Source organism: Trachinotus anak, unplaced genomic scaffold (assembly GCF_046630095.1).
Source record: "Trachinotus anak isolate AG129_WGS33_773 ecotype Australia unplaced genomic scaffold, CSIRO_AGI_Tana_v1 ptg000010l, whole genome shotgun sequence".
NCBI lineage: Eukaryota > Metazoa > Chordata > Actinopteri > Carangiformes > Carangidae > Trachinotus > Trachinotus anak.
The window spans coordinates 16,133,253-16,158,806 of NW_027273861.1; the positions used below are offsets into that span (position 1 = coordinate 16,133,253).

Genomic DNA, 25,554 nt, shown 5'->3' on the forward strand with positions numbered 1-25,554 from the left:
ATTTCCATTAAACTCATTCAATAAAATCTCAAAGCTGAGCAATGTGGCTGTAAACTTTAATCAAGGAGCCCCAAATTGATCTGAGGAGGGGTTTTGGAGTGTAAAAGCTCTTCTTGAATTATAACTAAGTACTTTTTTTTTTTCAAACTTTACCCTTGGTTGGTGCTTACAAACTCATGTTCAGGATCGTTGTGGATCATGGGGTCATGTATGAGCTTGGACAGATCTGAGTTTCATATCCCTGGTATTTTCTGTGTATTTGGGAGTTTTATCTACATGGGGGAGTTCACATTCCACAATTCAAAACAAACACTCGCTGGATATGTTGCAGGCTAATTCCAGTAATTTTTTTCAGGATCATTGTATAAACATGTCCTCTTTTAGCCCAGGAAGAATGAAAAGGTTCCCCCACCAGAATTTCATCCTTCACAGTGTAACATAATTTACATTTTCATTCTAGAAAAGAAAATTTACAGTCATTAAAACGAAATAGTGAATATAAAAAAAAAAGTTATATCTTATATTATTTTAATATAACATTTGTGGTGTTGACCCGTTTCAGTCCTCTCAGTCACCGCTGGAGGGCCTCGGGCCGTAGATTGGGCACCTGTGCGCCTCCTGACAATCACTTCCTGATTGGCTGAGTGGAGTGGAGGTTGCGTGGTCACACAGGACACTCAGCTGAGGCGATCCCTCTCTCTCTCCGTCGCCCTGTGGGTAACCGCTGCGTCCACGGGAATAATCAATCATGGAATTATTGGGTCGATATCTGGACAGGAGCAATTCAATCAGGTGAGTGTATTGCTTTTTGTTTTTTTTGTTTTTTTCATGAGCGCTCAAAGTTTCGACATTTGCGTTGACTACTTTGACAAATTTTAGTTTCAGGGATATAATTAACTCTATGTAGAAATGTGTTCGTCGCTGAAACACCGAATATTTAGTCGTGAAATCGAACCTGTTATTTTTTTTTTTTCTTTTCCAAGAGCTGAATATTGTTGTCTCATATTAAAACAACAGCAGAAGTTATTTATCAGTCCCCCGAGAGGACCAGACAGTTGTTGATCCAGCTGAAGATGGCTGTGAATGTTGTATTTTAACAGAGTGCCAGAGATTTGTACTGTGTCTGTGGGCGACATACTGTTGGGAAAATATTGAGAGTGGACTCACAGTGAGCTAACCTTGGACTTAAACCCAGGCAGCTCCATGAATGCAGGCAGTGTCCTCAGCACATGGAGTTCTTCCTGTGAGAGATGACCAATCTGGCCGACTGCACTGAAAAACACAAGTGATTGCTCAAGTAAATCGTCATGAAATAACTGCTCTCTCGCTCTTTCACTTCTGCTTCTTCACCCTGAGCGCTTCACTCTGGCCTCTTCAGAGAAAAATGAGCTGGAAGCAGTTTCCCCCAGGGGTCCGCAGCACCTGGCCGGACCGAGGTTGTGGTTTTGCCATTTGAGTCCCAGCTCCTGCGTGATGTTGCCCTTCTGTTTCAGCTCTGTCTCGACTCAAGATGTTATCAAGGAGGAGAACCTGAGAGATGACCTGAAGTACTACTTCATGAGCCCGTGCGAGAAGTACAGGGCCCGACGGCAGATACCCTGGAAACTGGGTGTGCAGATTCTGAAGATCGTCATGATCACCACACAAGTATGTGCAGTGGGTTTAATGTTGATTAGCGCAGACGTGGAGAGCAGAACCACCCAGAAAACGCTTCCTGGTGCTGCATGTTGCACTGGAAAATAATATTGTTGTTTTGTGTACTGGAAGAAGTGCCAGGAAATTAGTACTTCAAAAGTTACCAGTTAGGAAGTACATTGTCGTATGTAAGCTTTAAAATGTAGACAGGAAAACGTCCAAATATGTGCTGTAAGTTGAGAAATTGGAAATTGCAAAATGTAGAATGCACACAACATAATGTCAGATAATGCTGACATAATAACTATATACTGATTAAAATATAATAAGCTGATTAAATATGTAATGAAGGACCAACCATGGACAGCTAAAGACGAGGCACAACGTAAAACTATAAAGCCAGATATAGAGGAATATTCTGAAAAATGATACTCGTTTGGTACAAGCACTAATTCCACAAGCAGCAGTAATTGTACTAAATTACCTCCACCCGTGATTATTACTCTAAGAATTTACATAAAATATAAATGTTTCCTTCTTCTTTTTGTTTTTGCTGTAGCTCATCCTGTTCGGCCTCAACAACCAGCTGGTGGTGTCTTATAAGGAGGAGAACACCATGGCTCTGAAAAACCTTTTCCTGAAGGACTACAGCGGGGTGGATGAGGACGACTACTGCATTGCTGTCTACACCCAACATGGTGTATATGACAGCCTGTTTTATGTCCTGGATCAGGCAAGTGCAGCTTCCTCAACTTACACGCTTACACTCCTTGTTTTTTTTTTGTTTTTTTTTTTACTGCTGTCACAAAATTGAAAAGTAGTGGTTGCAAGCATTTGCGTCATTGGACGGCTTTAGCTTTTGATTTTCAGAGTAATTGTGTGATGGTTAAAAATACTGTGCATTGACAATGAGTATGATTACCTTGAATGACTGGCTCTTGCTGACGTGATGCGTTTGAGCCCTCATGTCCAAATTATGACTTGGATGTTGACATGAACAGATTTGCAAGTTGGAAACAATTAGGATAACTCCATTAAGACGTGAACACAACCTTATTCTGTAGGGTTAGTTTGAACTTAAGTGTTGCAGGTTTGGCTGTGCATATTCGTGCTCGAGTTGAGATTTACCTTTTTCTTAGATTAATAGGGTTGTTTCATACTTTGCCACTGTTGAAATGAAAATACAGCGCCTTCAAAAAATGGGAAATAAAGCAAATTTAGATTTTAAAATTGGCAAACAATAGACTTGTAGGTTTGTTTTAAATGATTATTTATTAACATGGTGTTTTTTTTTTTCCCCTTTTAATTTCATGGAGTTCATATACATGCGCACTAGCGTCCTGGTTATGATCTCGTTTTTGCAGTATTCTGGTATAATGCACGTACACATCTTATCATGGTCTGACGAGCATTGATAAACTCTTGTCGCTAAGGAATAGAGACACTCCTGAACGCAGACGATCAGAAACTTGGACACTGTTGTGATCATGTCAGTACTTGTGTGAATAACCAGGTTTCTAATGCTCCATGTAAACACCTTATCCGGAAATCCTGGGAAACAGGCCGGCGCTTAATTAAATAACGTGACTTTGTGTGTTTTGATGTGACAGTCTATAGTCTCTTACGATGTTGTATAAATCACCCTGAGACAGTGTGTTTTACTTGAGATCTGTGATCTTTACAGTACAGCCAGTTAGGCCGGCTCTCTACGGGTCCCATCAGTTACGCTGAGGATGGAGACGGCCGGCTGCTGCCTTTAACCGTCTGTAAAGAGTACTACAAGAGAGGCAACGTGGAGCCCTCAGATGAGGCCTACGACATCGACGCCCAGCTGGAGACAGGTGAGAAGCAACACTGTTTTCTTTCAAAAGCAAGTTCAGAGTGAGTGATTCAAGGCCGTTAACATTTTAGTGCCTTCTCTGTAAATTGTGTGTAATTAGTCAAAGCTGACCACAAACAACATTTCTGTCTTACCATAACTGTAAAATCAAAGGTCTCTTCAATGGAGCAATAGCTGTGTTTATTTCAATGACAGCATTGTCGTCGTTTCACAGTTTGTATGACACATGATCCGAAGACTGCAAACCTGTGGAGAACCCAAAATTCATCCTTTTTTGATCTGGACTTTTACAGGTATTACAGTGCAGCTGCTGCTAACATACAATGTGTTCTTTTCCTGCTGTACATTAAAATAACCCTTTAAAACCACCCCTTCCTTTTTTTTCAGGCTGGTTGACATCAAAATAACCTTCCAGCTGAAGGGAATCAACCTACAGACAGTGCGCTCACGGGAATTACCTGACTGCTACTCGTTCTATGTCAAGGTACAGTTCAGCTATTTTCTGTTATTATAAACTGACATGAGCAGGTGAAACACTTTGATACTTTCCATCACGGAGAGATGTGATGTGGACAGTTTGGAGAATTTTTTTGGCTTTTGATAATTCAGCTGCATTGTTTTACAAATTGACTTTCCTTTGGTCTTGTCCCTAGATAACATTTGACAACCAGTGTCACAGCGGAAAGGTGAAAATATTCCTGGATATAGATGCTCAGAGCAGCGCATGCAGAGACTGGAAGATATCTGGGACAGGTAAGATGGAGTTGTGTAACCAAGTGGAGAAATGTAATAATAAGTCATTAAGAATAAGACGTAAATTTAAACATAACAAAAAGATTATGAGATAAAAGAGCTGTTTGCACCTTCTCACTATTCTAGTGTGCTGACGGAGGTTAGTGTGCAAATGCACATTTGTAATATTTACACATAACTGTTACAAGTTTCAAGGGTCAAAGGAATATTTTTTTCTTTGTCTGAGCACCTACATGAGAGAATAGTGAGGTTGAATAAGCAGTCTAATATATAATAATATCAGGTAATTTAATATTGGGAACTCTCACGCTGTTATTGTGGTTGGTCATACTATGTGATTGTCTGTAATTTCTTTTTGAGTAATGTATGTTCACCAAATCCCACATCTTCTGTGATTTTTTTTTTTTTTTTTTTAAATGTGAAAATAAATAATACTAAATGCCTTTTTACTGCAATTTCAAGGCCTGATACTATTGACTGTTAGTGAGGCGTTTTCTTTCAAACTTGTAGTTATCTGTGATGAATGTGAGGGAGTTATGTAAGAGATAAAGCGTCTCTCTCTCTCTCTCTCTCTCTCTCTCTCCCTCCCTCCCTCTCTCTCTCTCTCTCTCTCTCTCTCTCTCTCTCTCACACGCACACTTTATCTGTTTCAGCTCAGAAGAACACACACTATCTTCTGCTTTTTGATGGCTTCATCATTCTGGTTTGCCTTACATCTGCTGTGCTGTGCACCCGCTCCATCGTGCTGGCTGTGAGGTTACTCCAGGTCAGCAGTTCAGCCTCTGCTCACACTGTTCCATATCATACAGGACATTTTTGGTTCTTCCTCCTCTACTGTTCAAAACATTTACTGTCTTTCTCACATTTCTCCTCCTAAGACAAATATCACAGTACGCACAATTCATTCAAATTCCCATTAACGCAGTATCTAATATACCAACCACATCGCATGTAGGTATGGATCACTTATTTGGGAAACAACCTGAAGGCATTTTGTTGTTGGTAAAATAATGTTTATCTAGAATTTACCGTTTAGTCATCAGCTGACACGACATCGTGTTGTAGATCTTTTTCTTTGAGAGGCTGAATTTGCGTCATTGTATTTTCAGAGATTCTCCCGATTCCTCCATGAGAACTATAACCGTAAAGTGTGTGAGGACGATCAGGGGGAGTTTCTAAACGGCTGGTATGTGCTAGTCATCGTCAGCGACCTCTTGGCCATAGTTGGATCCATACTGAAGATGGAAATACAAGCAAAGGTAAACTTAATCGTGTACTTCCCTCTTGGTGATAAGGTTACTCTTATCTTCCGTCCAAAGGTAACTGGCCTGTATTACAGCATGGCTTATGTGAAATAAAATTAAATAATTGGAGACAAATGGGTAAAAGACAGCTGAGGTTATCATCAGATCAGGCAATAAAGAAATGAATTAAAGTTGAAGTATCAAGCAGTCACCTTTCATTTTACACCCTTTAATTTATTGATGCAATGGAGGAATAAAATTATGTTAAATTATGCATTCAGTGTCTGGAGGCCTTTGGAGTAAAAAGACTTAATGTAGACAATGTAAAAACCTGTTTAATTTAACTTGGCTGTCCACTATGTTGAGTGTTTACCCCAAGCTTGACATAGAAAGAAATAAACTCTTCCCTCATACACTCCTGCCCCTGACTGAGGATTTGGTTTAAGAGGAAAACTTGCTGTTGTGAATCACCCATGACTGTGATTTTTTTTTTTTTTTTTAAATAAATGGTCATATTTGACAAAGTAATTAATTGGTGAAATCAAAGCAAACCTGGTCTGGAAAACGATTTCATAAAAAAGCCCTTTAGATTAAGTTGTTTACTAGAGTTATCTACACCAGTAGAAGCTACTTTCAGTTTAAAATTAGATCATATAATTTGCTCACTGGGGTGATTTGTATTACAACTCAAACATATAAAGTGAAGGCATTAAAAAATAGTTAATGATTGATAGGATGTTCCTGTGTCGCAGTTCCACGTTGTACTTTAAGCCTTAATAAAATAATCTGCTCACAGTTTACCACAAAGAGGCAGCCAGTTAAAATAAAGTCATACTCAAAGTGAACTTAAAGAAATGCATCTTTTCCTGGCTGTGTGTATTTAAATTCTACAGGGTTTTTACTGATGATGTTTTTTCTAGTCAGACAGTAAAGCAGACTGATAGCAAACTGCCATCTGTTATTTTTTCTCTCTCTCTCCTGTAGAGTCTGACCAGTTATGATGTGTGCAGTATCTTCCTGGGAACATCTACGTTAATGGTGTGGGTTGGTGTGATCAGGTACCTGGGATACTTCCAGAAATACAATGTGAGTCCCAGTCCTTTTTTTTTTTTTTTTTTAATCTTATCATTGTGCAGGGCCTTTTCTTACACTCCCATCCATGACAGTTAGCGAAAGATGTTTTAAAGAGTGTGTTGTTTAATGTAACATTTTACATTTTATTTGAAATTTTAAATGCACAAAATCTGATTACAGGCTTTTAAAAGTACTTTTAAATCCCTCTCTACCCCCAACCAAAAATTTTTTTTTTCCATGATATGGTCATGACTGAGTAATTCGTTTTTGCCTGTATACTTCCTGTGTTTCTGCTGTAGGTGCTGATTTTAACCATGAAAGCAGCCTTCCCCAAGGTGCTGCGTTTTTGCTGCTGTGCCGGCATGATCTACCTCGGCTACACCTTCTGTGGGTGGATTGTGCTGGGCCCGTACCATGAGAAGGTAACAGACAAACTGGTTTGAGGGAGAGCATAATTGTTAAATCTAATGGAAATTAGGGGAACTAACTGGTCTCTTTTTAATGACTTCGCCCCTGTCTGTTCCTGTAGAACTGCTGAGGCCACAAAAATAAGGTTTGCATTTGGGAACTCACAAGTATGTGCACGTGTAAATGTGTAAATTGGCTGAAACAGCACTCTGTGATTGAACAGAGTTTAAAAAAAATCTGTGTAATTACCATGAAGGCTTGCTTGAGTCTGTTTGCAGAGATTGAATGTGGGGATTAATTCTGGGAAATACTGAATTTGTGAATTATGACAAATTAACATTCATCATAGTGAAAGGCCCAGGTGCTCTGCACCATGTATATATCTTCTAAAAAAAAAAACTAATACAGGTGATTCATGATCCTTTAAGTTTTCTGTAAATTAAAAATTAAAGTATTGTTTCAGTCATGGTTCAATTATAAACCAAAACTTATCAGGGTTTCTTCTGTGGTTATGTAGCTTTTGAAATGCAGTTTCAGCAATAAACCTATTGAGGAAACTGTAAAAGTGTCCTTGGCCTTGAGCAACGTCAGGTCATTGGCCTTTGCTGGTTTTAAGACTCTGCAGATATACAGTTTAGTCACTAGGTGTCAGTATATGTTTTGCCCAGTGATTCTCTGGCTGCAGTGACATCGGCTCTCTGTGCTTTACAGCAGGCAACTAGATTTTGAAATTTGTAAACTGGAGTTTTTGCCACATTCATGTGTGTGCACACTCACAGCCTTGTCTCTGTCTTAAAGAAGCAGAGGTTTTTTGTTTTTTGTATTGGATCATAAGATTATTTGAATAGGATAATAAGAGGAGGAAAGAAGGGAGAGATATGAGGGATCTCTGGACTCGAGCAGGGGATGCTGTGATTTCATGGTCAGCATCCTAGACCCCTAGACCACCACTCTATAAAGGTAGTGGTAGCAAAGGTCTTTTTTTATGCCCTAAAAACAAAGACAACATAATTTAATTGCAATCACAGGACATTTTGACAGGCGGGGACCACAGTCCAGGACAGATGGTCTTAACTCCTTGGATAGCAAGTGCCATCAGAGAAAATATGTGTGTGTTTAGCTGTCCTCGCCTGTTGAAATAAATTATTTACGGAAGTCTGAGCAGCAGTAGGCGTCTAAACAAGGCAGAGCTCGTACTGCTGGACAGACAGATGTGAGATAGACTGAGATCAGCTGTCTTGCACCAGATGGAAATTTGTTGACAATCTGAAACTGAAGAGTAGAAACACCTGGAAATAAGTTGTGGACTGATGTGAAGTGTATTTTTCGGGTCAAAGTTATTATCATGTATAAGAATACTTTTACTTTTATCACCTGTCATCTACAGAAGTGAAAGTTTCTGGACATACAGTGGTATTTTGCCTGCAGCTGAAGTAAAGCAGGTTTCATTTCTCAGCGCTGTAGTCTTCTGAGACCTGGTCATGATATTTACATTGTGGTCGCAGGGGGAGTCCCTTGTAGAGTGCTGTCAGCCCTTGCAGGATCCTGTGTGTATTTACTGAGGGAATAAACAAAGGATGTTGTAGGACTTGCCGTCCCACACGTCTTCAAGTGCTGTGCCCTGGATCCATACCGTCACAGTGGGATGTTGTTTTTAGATACTATCACATTCGGAGGAATTTGGCTTCTTTCATAATATTTGCGACGGGTTATCGGGCTCTCCCTCTCAGTCATCTGTCTCTTTGTTTGTCTTTCTGCCTTTATCAGTCCACCTCTATCACTCATCCTTCTTCAGTCTTCTACACCTCCTGCTCCTTCTTAGTGAGGTGCTTGATGGGAAAAAATGATACAACAAGTTTTGTCACATATTAGAACGAGTGATATAATTTGTAATCTCAAATAACTCACTTCCCTGTGTTAAGCTACAGGATAGGACATTGGGCTCCACTTAGTACTTCCCAACTATTTTGACTTGTTACTGGTAATGATTATGCACTTACTTGCAGTTAGCCAATCAGTTACTATTTTGATAGTTGATTAATCGTAAATAATTTTTCAAGCAAAAATGTCAAACATCAAGTTCAGCTTCATTAGGTTTGTTTGGATTAATTTGTCTCATATATTTTTATATATTTTATTCTTACCTGCTTAACTTTATTGTTTTTGATCATGTTATGTTTTGTTATGATAAATTTCAATTCACATAAAGCATCTTTGAGTACCCTGAAAAACACTGTACACTGATTATTATTATCAGTATAATTATAAAGTCCAGTCTAATATCCCTTGTTCCATGTGTCCTCTTCTAGTTTGAAGGCCTGAGTCGCGTGGCAGAGTGTCTGTTTTCCCTGGTGAACGGTGACGACATGTTCACCACCTTTGCCCAGCTGAAGGACAAAAACACGCTGGTGTGGTTCTTCAGCCGGGCGTACCTCTACTCCTTCATCTCCCTGTTCATTTACATGGTGCTGTCGCTCTTCATCGCCCTCATCACAGACGCCTATGAGACCATCAAGGTACATTTGTTTGTTAGCTGAGTCTGTGTGAGGTGAAAACTGTGGCACTATGTGAACTCAGCTTTTAAATCTTATTTATATTTATAATTCATTAACACAAAGTCATGCAATCCATGAGAAATATTTAGCAAATCTCTGGGAAGAGATATCATGAATATATCAGTGACCTCTTTGTAACAAAAATGTCACAAATAACCTTTAGAGAATAGATCCAGATTATCCACTGTGAAATAAATCTTTATCTCTAAAATCTGCTATGAGAAAAACACTGGTATGTACTCTCCAATACTGTTTTTAAGTGTTCCATTTATTTATGTGTGTTTTTGCTAACAGAACTACCAGAGGGATGGGTTCCCGTTGACAGACCTGCAGAAGTTCCTGAGAGAGCAGAAAGATTTTCCTGTTGTAGAGGAGAGCAGTCAGACAGAAGTTCACATCAGACCGTCCATGCTCTGCTGCTGCCAACGGTATGACAGTCATGTTGATACTGTGATAATATTTAACCGTCATTCACATGCCCTGTTAAACACACACATATACACACACTGGGAGCTGCACTATACAAACACGACTTCTCATCACTGAAACAGGGGAGGTGTTATTGTTTAAATGCCTTGCTCAAGGGCAGTATGTTGGCAAGTGGTTCTCTGTACCATTTCACACGTTACAGACTTCAGCTGAGGGGGTTTGTTAGCATTTTTTGGAAAATTGTTTTTTGTTTTTTTTTTTTCGATTTCTGTGGCATCTTTGTTGCTATGTGATCATTGCTGTGGTATTTTTGCACTGCACTTAACCAGAAAATCACTTATGTCAAACAAACAGCATGGGCAGCACTGTGTTGTCTTCTTTGTTTGAGTTGGCACTCTTTAATTATCAAGGTCGCATTTTCTGCTGTTTGCTCAAAACAAAAATCTGCTGCTGTCAGTGTGAGAGGCATCCATCTGGTTGATTATTGAACTTTGCTGAGAAAGGAGTACCACAAGAAATAATAAGATTTTAAGAAGCAAATATACAGTATAGTTTTATTATTGATCTGTCAGCATTACAGAGGAACAAGCAAGGAATACAGAATATTACATTAATGTAATCTGTACATACACAAAACTCTCACATACGTTACATTCAGAGTTACAGAACTCAGTTTGTGTTGCTACAGCGAGATATATGCCTATATTTCTCTATATGTCCCTGTTTTCTGCTCATTCCTTTGCTATGAGCCAATCTCTGTCATCAGCAGGCAGCACACTGCAGCGGAGTTTCCTCCACGCTGTGGTTTGGCTCTCTCTTAACGTGGTCTGAGTGCAATGAAATTAGTGGTGGGAGCTATGCAGACACACCCAGTGATGGGCTGATTACAGAGAAACAGAGGGTGTACACTGGGGCACTGTTCACCCCCCAACCCTGAGTTACGGTGGTTAGCTTGGCAGAGTTATTTGATTTGAGGGTGATGGGTGAAAGTTTAACTCCAGTTCTTTTTAATGTGGTGTACAGTGAAGTTTAGTGTGTGTCTGTGTGTGTGGTTTTGTTTTGTTTTATAGAGGACTGTATTCTCTCTTTTTTTCATCACTTTATTATCCTTCTTTTTTAGGCTTATCCTTCTTTTGTAGGATAATACTTCTTTTACAGATGGCATTTCTGATAATTATTTCCTAATATGCCAAAGTAGTGAGATGAATCTCATTTCACCATGTCCAATTTGTAAAGTGTAAGTTTTTTGCTTCACTTGGAGCTTGTTGAACAGCCATTGTTTCCTTTTTAACAGTTTGTTTCTACCAAATTGAAAAGTTTCAAAGTGGCACTTCACTAGAGTGCGGTTTCTTACATTGACTTTTGGCTCTGCATTATTAAAGATTCATAAAATGTTTAATATGTTATATATTATGCAATTTCCCTGTTGTGGATCAATTAAGCTTATATTCAGGAAAAGGCCTGACCATAAACACACAGGAGGCCTGGTTTCTGTAGCCATCACCATCCTTCTACTTCAAAATCATGAGATCATTTTATGACTTAGTGATTAGGGGGACATGTTGTTTATCCCAGAAAAGCAACTGCTGTTGCTCTCTTGGATAAACAGTGTTGTACAGTGTTTACCATCAAACTAATATTTTCTGCTAGTCTGAATCGCAAATGTTTGTACACTGTAAAAACGATTTTGAGTCACATAATCAGTGGAAAAGAACTGACTTGATCAGCGATGGAAAGGTTTACTTTGCTGTATATATTATGTAAGTGCTGAATGAAATATTGTGGCCCAGACAATAAGTTTCTCCTTCAGGGCTCTTCCATCACTATTGTTTTACCATATGTTAACACTTGCACTCTGCAGCCTTTTCCTGCAGGGTTCACTGCTGTTTTCTATTGCTGGGCCATCCAGTGTTCCTGCTCTGGATCCTAAGTGTTAAAGGAAGTGTAGTCTCAGTTTCAGAGCCATTAGGTAATAATGTATAATAGTGTGAGACTGGCAACTGATTGTGCATTGTCTCTGTGGAAATGAACATTAAAGTGCCAGTGGCCTTTTAGGTTTGGCTGCCTTCTTGCCATTAGGAGTACTCTTGTCAAGTTACAGATGGTGTAATTGCGGCCATTTGCAGCCTCTGACCTGGCTAAATTTCATATTTATGAGTATCTTTGTCTTACTGTGCTTAGAAAAATTAGATCAGCGTTCTGCCAAGACATTTCAGTGTCTTGCTGGATGAAATTTCATCTGCATACAATTAGCTTCTTCCTTCTCTTATCTTGTACTGCACTAAGTTATCTTGTTTGGAAGGCATGTTGAGGAGTGAGTCACTCTCTGTTTGAATGTAAAACTTGTGAGTTCTGTCTCAGTTCTGTCAGTTCTGTCTCAGTTGTTACATGTGTGAAACTTAATATAGAATGGACAATTATTTTAAGATTGTACCTGAAACTTTGTTAAATCTCTTTAAAAACAGGTACAAAGGGGCCATGAATGCTGTGCATGGAAACAATGTATAAATACAGAAAGGCCTAAAGCTGAGGGAGTTTTGCTTTCCAAGGGAATGATTGGACACAGCTTCATTGCTTTCACTGAAATACATTCACATCCTCAAACAGCGGCAACAAATTGTGGAACAGAGAGTCTGACAATTGGTCTGTGAGAGCTGAAGCAGACACAACTGCAAACTGCTGGCAGATCATAAAGATGAAGGAAAAATGTCTCATTTGTTTACAGATTTGAAGTAACAGGGACATAATTAGCTGTTTCTCTTGGGTGCAAACAGTCAAACACAAGAAAGTGTTCAAGATACAGTGACAAGGCTGTCATGGTTTGGGGATTTTATTACCTTTTATTGACCTTTTCTTGCATCCTTACGTTGTCTGCCTTTGTTTTGGGGGCCAAACCTCCATGCAGGTGGAATAAGGGAAATTTGTGCTGGTTTGAATTGTTGGAACTGACTGTGACTATCTTTGTAGGATATTAGCTCAACAGCAGCACCTTAATAATGTAGCAAGAGTTTAGAGAAACCCCACCAGTCTGAACAAGCAACTTTGAGTCTTGCTGAATCTTGAATTCCCGTGACCTGCGTAACGAGTTGGATGTGACATTGTAACACGAAATGACTCAGAAACAGTCTGCGATAGTAGTTTCCCACTAAACAAGGTGTAGTTGGGGAAAAATGTAACAACACTTGCATTGAGCAATATTTAAATCTAAATCTGGTGAGAGCTGTGTGATTTTTGGTCATGTTATTAAAACTGCAACAACAAACTGCAAAAATTATTCGGCAATCATTAATCAATATTCAATCATTCATTTTTTTTAAAGCAAAAATTCCCAACATTTGCTTACAGCTTCTCAAATGTGAAGATTTGCTGCTTTTCTTTGTTACATCTCACAGTCAATTGAGTATCTTTACATCTCGGGATGTTCGTCAGATAAAACAAGCAATTTGAGGTCAGGCTGTGGGAAATTATAGTCGGCATTTTATACCATTTTCTGACATTTTATAGACAAAGCGAGTAATCAGTGAATCGGCAAAATAATCCAAAGACTCATCGATTAAATGAAATAATTATTGAAGTCCTACATGTCACCACTTTCAATCAAACTACGCTAACTCTTGTCCTAGTAAAGAAATCTGCAACATGCTAGCAACGGTTTGCCACCTCAGATCATTTTCATTTTCAGATCATCATTAAGTTTCACTAATCACCAAACAAAAGAAAAAAAAAATTCCAATGGCCCATGTACAGGCATATAAGAGTGCTGTACATACATTTATTAGTCATGAATATTTAATGTTACAAAGAAATAGTTATAAATCAAGTTTTTTTTTTATGTTTTGACTATAGATGATGATCCCCGATCTGTGCCTTAGATTAAAGAAAAAGTTGATATATTGCAGAGATATTTGTTGATGCATCAATTAACCATATTTATTAGTGACATAAAGTGGAAACCATGCATTTTTTTTATCAGTATATGGCGGTGTTGATGAGACACTGGGGGCATCATGACTTTTTTCCGATCATGTCTTTGCAGAGTTCCAGAAAATGACAATGTGATACTGATCAGCTGACAAGTGTCCCACCTCCAGATGAGACGGTTCAGGGAGGAGGAAGAGGAGGAGGAGGAGGAGGATGATGATGCTGGGAACAGGACTTCACACGTCTGATGCAGACTTCAGATGCTTCTGCCGAAAAAATCCTGGAATGTGTATTTCCAGGAATAAGAAGTGCAATATGAAATGCTAGAAACTGGAGCTCAAGAGTTGAAACTGGGACCAAGATAAAAAACGTTTCACATGTTATTTAACAGTATCTGTTGGAACTCAGGATATTGATGAGGAGTTAACTGGGCCTTATTCAGGCGTGCATATGCGTTAGTTGCTAAAGGATTGGATCAGTGTTGTTTTGCACTTGACTAATGGTTCAAACCCAGGTTCTATGCAACATCATGGAGTGCTAGATGGAATTTATTTGTCAAGTATTGTAGTAAAGATTGCAATAAAGCCAATATTTATGTTTTCATTTTGTGTCCATTGTTAGAGTATGTTTCTCATCTTTGCTGCAGGTGTGCACTTTGAGCGTTGAGTTAGACTAATGGGATTATTTACATGGTCAGTGTCTTACCAGCAGTGGTGGGAATTTGATATAAAATGTGAACAGCGTTACAGTACAATAATTTTTTCTTTTTTTAAATTATTTTTTGGGGCTTTTTATGCCTTTATTATGGACAAGTGGAGACTGACAGGAAAGGGGATAGAGAGAGGGGAATGACATGCAGGAAAGAGTCAGACCGGTCAGGAGTTGAACCGGTGACTACCCTGCTAAGAGTGTTTTGCGCTCAACTTGGTATGCGCCCTAACCACTCGGCTACCAGGCCGCCCCAGTACAACAATTTTCTTGTGTGCTCAGAAAAATTATAGATGCTCCAAAGGTTTTTCTCAAAACTTCCTTAACATATTCACAGCATGGCTGAGATTGAGAAAGAGAGGGGAGTTTTGAATGACTACACCAGGACCAGAGTATGAGTCATGGTTATCAACAAATCTACCAGTAAGTTAAGATGTTAAAGCAAGTTGGAACATGCCCTCTCACTTATAGTGCGACTGCTATGCTTTAATCTGATAAAAAAACAAAGGAAAATGTGTCATTAAACACTTGAGCTTAATCTGACATATCATCAGAGCTCATGTATTTCAACACCTGCATTGACCTATGAGGTGCCTGTTTATAACGTCATCCAAAAGATCCTTTGACTGATTTCAGTCTGGATGTGATAAAATGTCTGAGGGTGCAGGTGATTCTATGGCAGATGTTAATGAACTAACATGTCATCAAGTGCCTCCCACAGTGGTTTTCATATGTGGCAGTACTGCCTTTATATTAGTAATATCTTATGTCATACTGAGACTTTAGCTCAAGTCAAAACATAGACCAGAACAAATGAGATCCTTTTCACTCTAAGGATTTCCTTTCAATTAATCTGTGAGTTTCTATTTGGGTCAACAGACATTAGTAACGTGAGCTAATGACACATGTCAAAACACGCACATTTATGGAAAACAGGAATAAACCCTGCATTGAGGCAAACATGGTAGGTTTGAATGAGAACAGAGGAGCTGCTCCAAACGTGACTCAGAATGAAGGAGAATCCACCCATTATGTGAATTCATATTGCTTTACACCAGGGCACTCCAGTGTGTTGGTCGACTTCCACTACATGTTCTGTTTGTTGACTCGATGTAACATGTTCAAAGCTGAATTACCAAACAAGCAAAGCAGGCACCTGCCCATACACAAATGAGCTGAAACTAGATTTTCAAGCATAAGACCAGGAGTCAGATAATAGAATACCCAGACAGCAGTAATGGTTGGGTTTTAGTGTTTGTGAAAATGGCAAAGCTGCCAGTTTGCTGTGTGTCTTGTACTTAATGGGATCTTGGAGGAGACAGTGCGCACACACTATACAGAGGATGGGAGGTGTAGGGGGGTCATTATGGGGGCCTCGTAACAAATTTGTGCCTCAGGGCCCCATAACAGATAAAAACAGCCATGGCTATGTTCTGCGGTGAAGGTACTGAGTCACTTTTATCAGTCGTGAAGAAGTGTTCCTGGAAGATTTGATCTATTTGGGCCCTGAACAGTTCTTTTTCATTAAACTGCTAACAACTCACTGACATCTGAAACATGACACTGCTGTAATGTACGCCCCCCCCCCCCAAAAAAAAAAAAAAAAAAATTGAGAACCACTGGTTTAATGTTCAACAATATGTTATAATTGATCTTATGTTTTAATGGAAATGTCACTAGGTACTTTTAATCTCACTTTGAAAAGCACCTTTAGACTCCAACAGTCAGATAAACGTATTGGAATAAAAAAAGTGGCCTAATAAAAACAACAGAAGGCTGAATGATTTATCAACATGAATAAAGCCACCTATTGCACCGTGCACGCTGTAAAGAAGCGGCGCCTGAGCGGAGAGCTCAGTGGCCGGACCCGAGGCGTGGGGCCGGGCGGGACACGCCCTCTGCGTCACCGGGCTGAAGCCTCTAAGTGAAGACGCTCAACTTTCCTGCCTGCACTTCGTCCCCTGTCCCTCCGTCCGCCGCCGAGGAGGCTCAGAGGAAACATGCCCATGAACTCACGGAATATTTCGCAACCTTTGCTCCACTGACGCGACACGGACAGCCCTTTAGCGCAGGTAAACTCACCTGGCTCACTGCTCCTTGGAGCAACTCTTTGTTTTCACTTTGCCGGAGAGTTTCTTTGGCCTGCTCTATTTCGTTCGCTGTGTTCTACCAGAGTTTGTCCCACTGTGAGGACTTTTTCTCCTCGTCTTTCCTGCTGTTGCTCAACCAAGTGGGACAGTAAGGTTTGTTGCATAATAAAAGAAGGCTCCTCAAGTCACGGAGGAATCTGTCCTTTAGACTTGAAAAGTCCTGTGTTGCAGCATATCTGTATTGTTTACCTTGTACAGATATGAGAAATTCAATTCCATGGACCATTCTTATTTCACCTGACTGAGCATATTGTTTTGGCTCTCATTTAAACGTTACTCTTGGTTAACTTTATTAATGGGACTCATTGTGATTTTAGCTTTATTCCTGCCATTAAATGGCTTTTGGCATATGCGCACTTGCCTTTGGAGTCAAGTCATTAAATATCTCTTGGCCTTGAAGTTATTTGTCCTTGAAAAAATAGTAAAGCGTTTCAGTTTAGATTTTTCATCCCTCTTATCATCCCATTTGTTTTTGCTGTAAATTAAATTCAGTTGTTAAATGAAGTCATGACAGTCCTTTTTTTTTTTTTTTTTTATAGCTGGTTCCAGCTTCTCACGTGTCAGTGTCATCTGCTTTTCTTTATCATGTTTGAAAGTAAAATCAACATACTTGGGTTTTGGAATAAAATGAGCTATTAAAATAGATCATCTTAGTGTGTGAGAAATTTCTGCAGGCATTTTTCACTATTTTCTGACATCTAACATGAATTGATTAATCGAGAAAATAACTGGCAGGTTAAAATGCAAGTCGTCATAGGTTTTAGCCCCAATTTGTAGCCACAGATGGAGGAAGAAGTCTGTTATGCAATAATTTGAGATGGCATATTAAATGGTTCTACTTTCGATCTTTTCTCGTTCTTGTTTCACAGACTTTCCTCTAAAATGGCCCAGCAGAACCACACCTGTCACTATAATGAGTCCATGGGCTTTTTCTACACCAACATTGGTGCTGAAGATAAATGGGACAACACTCAGCTCATCCTCGTCCAGGTGGTGGGCTCTCTCTTCTGCTGTTTCATCCTGGTCTCCAACGCCATGGTCATAGCTGCGGTCATCACCAACAAGAGGTTTCACTACCCTTTCTACTATCTTCTTGCCAACCTCGCTGCCTCGGATTTCCTCGCAGGCATAGCGTACGTGTACCTCATGTTTAACACAGGCGAGGTGTCACGGAAACTGACAGTTAAAGGATACTTCATCCGCCAAGGCCTGCTGGACGTCAGTCTGTCAGCCTCATTGTCTAACCTGCTGGTGATAGCACTGGAGCGCTACATCTCCGTCATGAACTGGAAAGTCCACAGCAACCTGACAAAGAGGAGGGTGACCCTGCTGATCGTGCTTGTGTGGGGCATCTCCATCTTAATGGGGGCTGTGCCCAGTCTGGGTTGGCACTGCATCTGCAACCTGAGTGATTGCTCCCAGCTGGCTCCCATCTTCAGCAGGAGCTACCTGACCTTCTGGTCTGCATCTAACCTGGTGGTGTTCTTGGTCATGGTGGCCATCTACATGAGGATCTACACCTACGTCAAGAAGAAGACTTCAGTGCTCATGCCACACACCAGCGGCTCCATCAACCGCAAGAGGACGCCCATTAAGCTCATCAAGACGGTGATGGTTGTGCTTGGTAGGTACCACTCATAAACATGTCTGCACAGCTGAAGTGATGATGCAACACTGAGTCAGAACAGTTCCTGAATTACTAAGGTGTAAAGAGTTGCGGTGTGTACTTTTAAACAGTCACAAAGTCGAGTTCACTGAGTCACTGCTGAAGACACTGGAATGTAATTTGTGTTTTCCTGATATGAAGAAAAACCTTGTGCACAAAAACACAAACACCAATGTTTTCAGTAAACCTGCTGAGTTAGTGATTACAGGCAGTCTTAAATGAAATGAGGAGTGAAAGGGTTCTTTTATCACTGTATATTCTGATACAACTAATACAGTTTCCATTTTTGTTTATAATGTAGATTTAAGTTTACAAAGAACAGATTAATCATTTAATCTATACATTGTAAAGTTACAAGGTATTCAGTTTACAGGATGTGAAAACAGCTGAAGCCAGAGAATGTTTGGTATTCATGTGCTTTAAATTCCTTAAACTATTAATCACTGTGGCCGATTCATTATCTGTTTGCAGGCTTTTAGACTATATGACTAATTGTGTGGGTCACTACTTTGTGTTTATCTTCTGTTTCCCAGAATTGGAAAGCTCAAAAATGCTGAAGCCTCCTTTTTTCTCACACATTTTTCATCCTAGATGAGGCGGTCAGGTATCCTGGTTTGGCTCTCTTTGTTTAGGTGTTGCAACAGGATACTTTGTAATAAAGACACAGTACTCAAATCATTCCCCTCCCAGCACTGTCCTTTAAGAAAGGAACAATAGGACCTCTACTGTAGAGATGACTGCATCTCAGTGCTAAATACACTCAGTTTTTGGTTATTGTACACTCTTCATACAGTCACCTGGATTATATAAAACATGCAGGAGTTAGTTGTTGTGATTTTGCGTATTCGCACTGCAGGATAATGGGATAATGATCTGTCATTGTTCTTTGTCTGTTTGGGTCCCCTGCTTGCCCGGACACATGGCTCGATATTGTACTGTATGTAGCATAGGAGCTGCCTGCCTCTGCACACACTTTATTCCAGAGTGCTGTGTAATTATCTCTCCCTGCAAGGACACTGCTCCTCAGCCTGTGTGGCGTACCATCCACACCACACCACACTGGCCTTCAGTGAACGTCCCCTCCTCCCTGCCGAAAAAAAAGGGAACCTATACTTGAGGACTTTGTCAATTGCTTTCAGATGCAGTTCTCCGTAGCTTGTGGAAGTGTTTTTTTTTTAAAAGTCCCCTTTTAGTGTTTAACAATAAGTGTCAATAAGATTGTTTTCACATTCATGTCCAGGAGGAGGAAAATTTCCCTCTACTCACCTTTATTCTAAGTTTAAGTTTAAATGTTTGTACAAGCAGGATTTTTTTGAAATCACAACCACTTTGGAGCCAATTGCGGTCCAGTATGCAACTTACACAGGTTTGATGTAGAAACTGAGAGATTTCCACCACATGTACTATTCAGTGAAGTGGAAGACATCATGTGTTTAGTAGTTACATTTTTAAAATGAAAGAATTCTTGATTTTTCAATGACGGAGAACAAGTGGATGTAACCTAAAGTTAGTAGTACACCTTTTTTGTGGAAAAAAAGTCAGACACACATTGTTATTCCAAGCACAATATGTTTATATGTCTTCAGATACCAGCTGTGATATGGTTTAAAATGCAAAAGAGGAAAAAAGTATCTGAGGCATTCTTCACTCATTGTAATAGGAACTATAAGGAACATGACCGTGATGTCTGCGAGAAAAAAAGACGGAAATTCAAAAACCTCTGAGGCATGTAGTCAGGTCTACGTCTAAGGGATCTGTTAGTCAGGAAAAAAGACACTTAACTCTTGTTCCAGGTGAAAAGCAGTCTGCTCAGACGGAAATGGCAAGTGGACAAACCAGTTCAGAGAATTTAACCCACACATGCTTCGTGTAAAATGCATGAGTGCATAAGTGTTAGACAGAGAGAGATGTTGTTGGACATTGTGGTGAGTCACTGTGTGTATGACCTGTGCTATAGAACAAACACTGAAGAAGTAAACACATTCATATATGTAAGTTTTCACTTAAATCAATTATTTACTTACTTCAGAGTCTAACAAATTAGAATAAGGAATGGCCTCTCATCACTCTTCGTAGCAATTGTTTGGTAAAATTTCATTCTTATAGTTTAATAGTCTACAGCCATTTATTTGTAGAATATCCAAGAGTGTTGGGGCTTGCTTTTGAAGTGAAGCGTCAAACTACACCAGGCCGATTCAGAGTTTGTTTTCATTCTTTACGTGCAACCACCATCGTCAAATGAATACTAAAAGGACCATGTGCTTGAAATGTGTTCCTCAGAACCACTCTGGCTTTTTCTTTGTCAGAGATTAAAGAGGAACAAAAAGTCCACTTTTAAACTTGTGGAATACATCAAAAACTGCAAGTGGAAGTTGATTTAATGGGGTCGCACTCCATTTCAATTCAGTTCACATTATTTTGGTTTGTGGTCAATCAAAGACAAAGAAAAAACACAAACGGAAGAAGAAGGAGTACAAAAATAGGAATTTACTATAAAAAAATGTGGCAAACATTTTGACTTTGAGGCCTAAGAGCAGAGAAAAACATAAAAACTTAGATCAACACTTCTACCAGACCCTCTCTGTCTGTGTCTACACATATTCATGCTTGTGTATGTGTGAGAGAAACAAAGAAAGAGAGCGAGTTGTATAGAACAGTTCTTGTTTTTGTTCTGCAGTTGTATTGAAGCTGCAGAGATGCTGGTAGTGCAGGCGAGTTGCTACTTGTGGCTTCCTTTCAGTTCCACAAATCTCTTAGTAGCTCTGTTTGTGCCCAAACATGTTTGAAATAGATGGCTAATTAGCTGCTTCTGTGACCTGCCTTGTTATTTACCAAACACACAGCATTGAGAATTTAACATAAGGATGGCTTCACATTTCTTAAAATGTGTCTGCCTGGTGTAAATGGTGTTAGAATGGCATTTTTCTCAACACACTACAACTTAGGAAAATACAAGCAAATAGACAAAACACAGCAAATTCACAAAACATCTTCATCAATTTGACAACACATGCGGTGCAAATACACACAGCACAACAAAATAAAAGAAACATGCTACAAGTAGCACAGACGACAACAGAGTTGTTTCCAGGGGGCACCAAAAAAGTGATGAACTGGGGAGCTGGGACAAAGTTGTTGTTCCCAGGGGACACAAATTGATGCAATATGGATGCTTTAACAAAACAAAGAATTTCACTCATTTTTTACCACTTCTAACGAGTAGCCATAACCTGTTTCTCTATGTTTTGTGTTTTGTCTATTTGCATGTGTTTCCTCAAGCTGCAGTGCCGTGAGCTTTTGGGGCCACTGTATAACATAAGTCATAATCTTTTATGTTATGTGTTAAAGCTTCATTAATGGTAGTACATGAGACCACCAAATACATTCTGAATTATTTTTGATTAGTTTACATATTTGAATAATACTTAAGCTTTTTTTTATTATCCATCTGAGCAGTCTGTCACTCCCAAAATCTGACAATTGGCAGGAGCAGAGCAAGGGTAAATCCATGGACTGGTTACTGCATTAAAAATAATGTTGAATCAATCAGTCGATGAGTCCATCAACAGAAAATTATTTAGCGACAATTCTGATAATCAATTAAGCCATTTATCAAGGAAAAAATGCTTCTCTGGTTCCAGCTTCTCAAATGTGACGATTTGCTGATATTCTCTGTGTTGTTACATTGTAAACTGAGTATTTCAGGGTTTTGAAAAAAAAATGCAGTACATGCTGAAAAAAAAAAAAGTTAGAAAAATCTAAGTGTGTGTGATTTGCTGTATTTTTTTCCTGTAGGGGCCTTTGTGATCTGCTGGACCCCTGGTCTGGTTGTTCTTCTGCTGGACGGCCTCAACTGTAAGAGTTGCAACGTTATAAAATTAAAACGCTGGCTGCTGCTCCTGGCCGTACTAAACTCCGTCATGAACCCTTGCATCTACTCCTACAAGGACGAGGAAATGTGGACAACCTTCAAGAACCTCATGCGCTGTATTGGCAACGGTACTCGGCGGCAGCGGTCAACGAAGGCCAACGCCAGGCCGCTCAGTTCTGCTCAGGACACAGGCACCAGCCAGCCCCCGTCAGAGGAGATAAAAAATGATGATCAGGGTATGCTCAAGACCTGAAAATGGAACTTGTAATGAACTTTGCAGAACTTCTATCCAGCTTTCACTGGATGTAGCTGATGAAGATACAGACTGGAGATGAATTGAAAGAGACACACTTTGTCTCCGGTTGGTGTCCAGGAGGTCATTGTTGTCCTCAGACTAAAAGTACTTTCTTGAAGAGACACTGCACGCCCACTGCTCCAGTGTGGAGCTGAGGTTGTGGTGAGATGGATACAAGAGACCTTGATGCACTAACAATACCCCAAATGGATGTTAAGATGTGCTTTTTCGTTTTTTTTCAGGATTTTTTGGACACATGACTCCCATTTATGAGTAATGAGAACTTTTTGACGCTCTTTCATCCTCACCGCATCCGGGTTATTTGAACTTGGATGACACTGTGCAACAATGGCTCAAGAAAGAACTCAGTATGAGGTACACAGCGGTACATTTCTATTTTTACCTCAAAAAGGGGTAAAAGTCATGCAATGGGTGATTTTACTTTCGCCCTAATCTAATTTTTTGTAAAACTTTAATGGATGAACTAGTCAAGAAATATAACTTGTTTATAGTCAGGTACTATAAAACTGTAGGTTTGCTTGAATAGGGCATGGTTTTAATGATTATTTCCTGTTGTTAAACACAGCCAACGAAAAATACTGTAAACTGCTGTACTGTATGCATCTATTTGTACCTCCTGTAATTAGTAATTTCAACTGTGTGATAGCTAGCATGCTCAGTGAAACCTTTTTATTTTGGCCATTATTTTCACCCACCTTTACTCTGTAATGCAGTTTTGCCCGTGGGAATAGATAAGAGTGTCACTCCCCTCTTGTCCCGTCTGTCAGATAAATATTTCTACATACAGATGAACCCCCACCTGAAAGACCTCATGCAGGCAAACTTGTTCTCCCTGTAGCATTCTTACGCATCCGCCTCAACTCTCTGAACTCACTGGCTGCCATTGCGCTGACGAAACAGCTGCTAGACTGAGAATGGAGGGGTGGTTGTAAAGTTATGTTGCAACACACTGGATTCCTGTAGGAACTGAAGAGGATATGACTGAATAGACTGTAACACCTGTAAACCCCCCCCCCCCCCATTCTTTGTCTGCTCTGACGACTAAATTGCTAAATCATTGACAGGGTTCTCTGACTCTCCTTCAACCTGCTGTATGTATTTATGCCACTCCTGCTGTAAGGGACATCACATCATTAAAGCTACTTCTGTTTTGTCTTGGGAGTGTAGGAATGCCACATAAGAGAGCAGCGTGTGGAAAGGTTTACAGCTTCAGTTCTTTTTTCTTTATTGAACTGAAGTTATTCATGATGACATCCTTTGTTTTGTGACTTTTTATACCTGATTAATTAATTAAAATTAGAAAGGTTAACTGAATTTGTCAAGCACTACATTTTGTTTGGCGTTTTTGTTTTTGTCAAACATCACAATGACATGTACAATATGTCTGTTTTCTCCTGATGATATGACATGATATAGAAACAGGAGGCAGAAGAGAGGTTAGTTACATAGCAGGGCTATCAATGGTTTTCACTGTGTAGTTATCTAATATGAACATCAGATTCAATATGATTCTCTCAAAGTTCCCAAAATGAGTCAAATAATATGTATTTATATATAACAGCTGTTATTAAATGTATTTTATAATGTCTGAACAACTATTGGATGGATTGTTATTTAGTTTTGTACAGACATCCATGGACCAGAGAGGATGAATCCTACTGATGTTGGTACCCTCTGACCTTTTCACTTAAGTTGTGAAATGGCTCAATGTCAAATAGAAAGTTTGCTACAGACAATATAGTCTTGTGATCCCCTGACTTTCCCTCTAGCGCCACCATGTGTTTGATATTTCTGGTTTTAAGTGAAATGTCTTATGACTATTGGATTAATCACCGTAAAATCTGGTACAGACATTTGTTTCCTCCTCAGTTTGTATGACTTGTAATAATTTAATGCCATCATCAGGTCAAAATTTTAATTTGTTCAGTATTTTAATTTGTGACCAAAGCAGATGACATTCCCGTCAGCCTCAGCTGTGCTTGTGGCTAATTAGCAAATGGCAGAATGCTAACATGCAAAACGAAGAGAGTAAACGTCAGCTTACCAACATTGACACTGTGAACGTGTTAGCATGCTGATGTTTAATTGCAGCCTCACTGAGCTGCTTGGCTGGCTGTAGCCTTTTAAAACGATGCAAACACCACCCACTTGGCACCTTACGATGGCCCAACCAAATCACAAGGTTACTTGCAAATCCTGTTTGACTGAGTCAGACTGAATCTACTGATTTCAAACAAAAATGACTATAATAACTACTTGTAATGTAATCCTAAAACTTCTAATGACACACCAGTGTAGATGTTAGTCTAGTACCAAAAAAAAAAACAAAAAACAGTAAAATGATTACCCAACACTTCTACTACACGACTTGCATTGCAGTAAATGGTTGATGAAGTACCACTGCTTGAGATTTCTGGTGCTCTAGAGCTGCCACTTCAGGATGATTTACTCTGTTCGGGCAAATTAACAAGTGACCTTTAGTTTCCATTCAGTCAGTCTTCTATTGGCCAAAGAGCCTAAGAAAAATAATTGACTCTTAAGATGGAGGAACAAGATCCTCCTCTGAATTAGACTGCCAAGCACTTATATCAGTAAAAATAACTCCATAAAGTTATTTCAGTGTCTTGTAAATGTCACCCAGCAGAAATGTTTCATGGAAAAAGGTAAAATGAAATACATTCAAACTACTTATCGTGCATCTACATGTAAATCAAGTCATTTCTTTTCAAAAGTGGTGTTAATATATTCCACATACAGTATACATAGTTCCTCTTTCTTCCCAAGAAGCCTTTGAATCCTGTTAAAGTTTCGAACCTTCCCTCTAATTTACTCGAGTTGACATGCTTGAAATGCTAGCCCTTTGTTCCTAATCACACGTTTTTGCACACCATTAAGGATTTAATGCCCTAAACACAACCAGCATCCTTTGACAGCAGAGGAAAAGGTTCAACACTGTACATTTTGCTAATCGAAAAAATACTCAG

At 39.5% G+C, this 25,554-nt stretch overlaps 2 protein-coding genes across 2 annotated transcripts; both read left to right on the top strand.

The window, feature by feature from the left end:
- Positions 1–632: 632 nt before the first annotated feature.
- Positions 633–14,462, top strand: mcoln2 (mucolipin TRP cation channel 2). The gene is made up of 14 exons (XM_071487928.1): positions 633–792; positions 1,494–1,647; positions 2,195–2,368; positions 3,320–3,476; positions 3,690–3,768; positions 3,863–3,959; positions 4,129–4,228; positions 4,882–4,994; positions 5,338–5,487; positions 6,457–6,558; positions 6,846–6,968; positions 9,264–9,470; positions 9,804–9,937; positions 13,975–14,462. Exons 1-14 carry the CDS (start codon positions 749–751, stop codon positions 14,009–14,011), a joined length of 1,671 nt encoding a protein of 556 aa, XP_071344029.1. The 5' UTR covers positions 633–748; the 3' UTR covers positions 14,012–14,462.
- A 2,037-nt stretch (positions 14,463–16,499) lies between these two features.
- On the top strand, positions 16,500–23,895 carry lpar3 (lysophosphatidic acid receptor 3). Its single transcript, XM_071487931.1, has 3 exons — positions 16,500–16,639; positions 17,587–18,341; positions 22,179–23,895. The coding sequence occupies exons 2-3, from the start codon at positions 17,600–17,602 to the stop codon at positions 22,505–22,507; spliced, it is 1,071 nt and encodes a 356-aa protein (XP_071344032.1). The 5' UTR covers positions 16,500–16,639; positions 17,587–17,599; the 3' UTR covers positions 22,508–23,895.
- Positions 23,896–25,554: the final 1,659 nt, after the last annotated feature.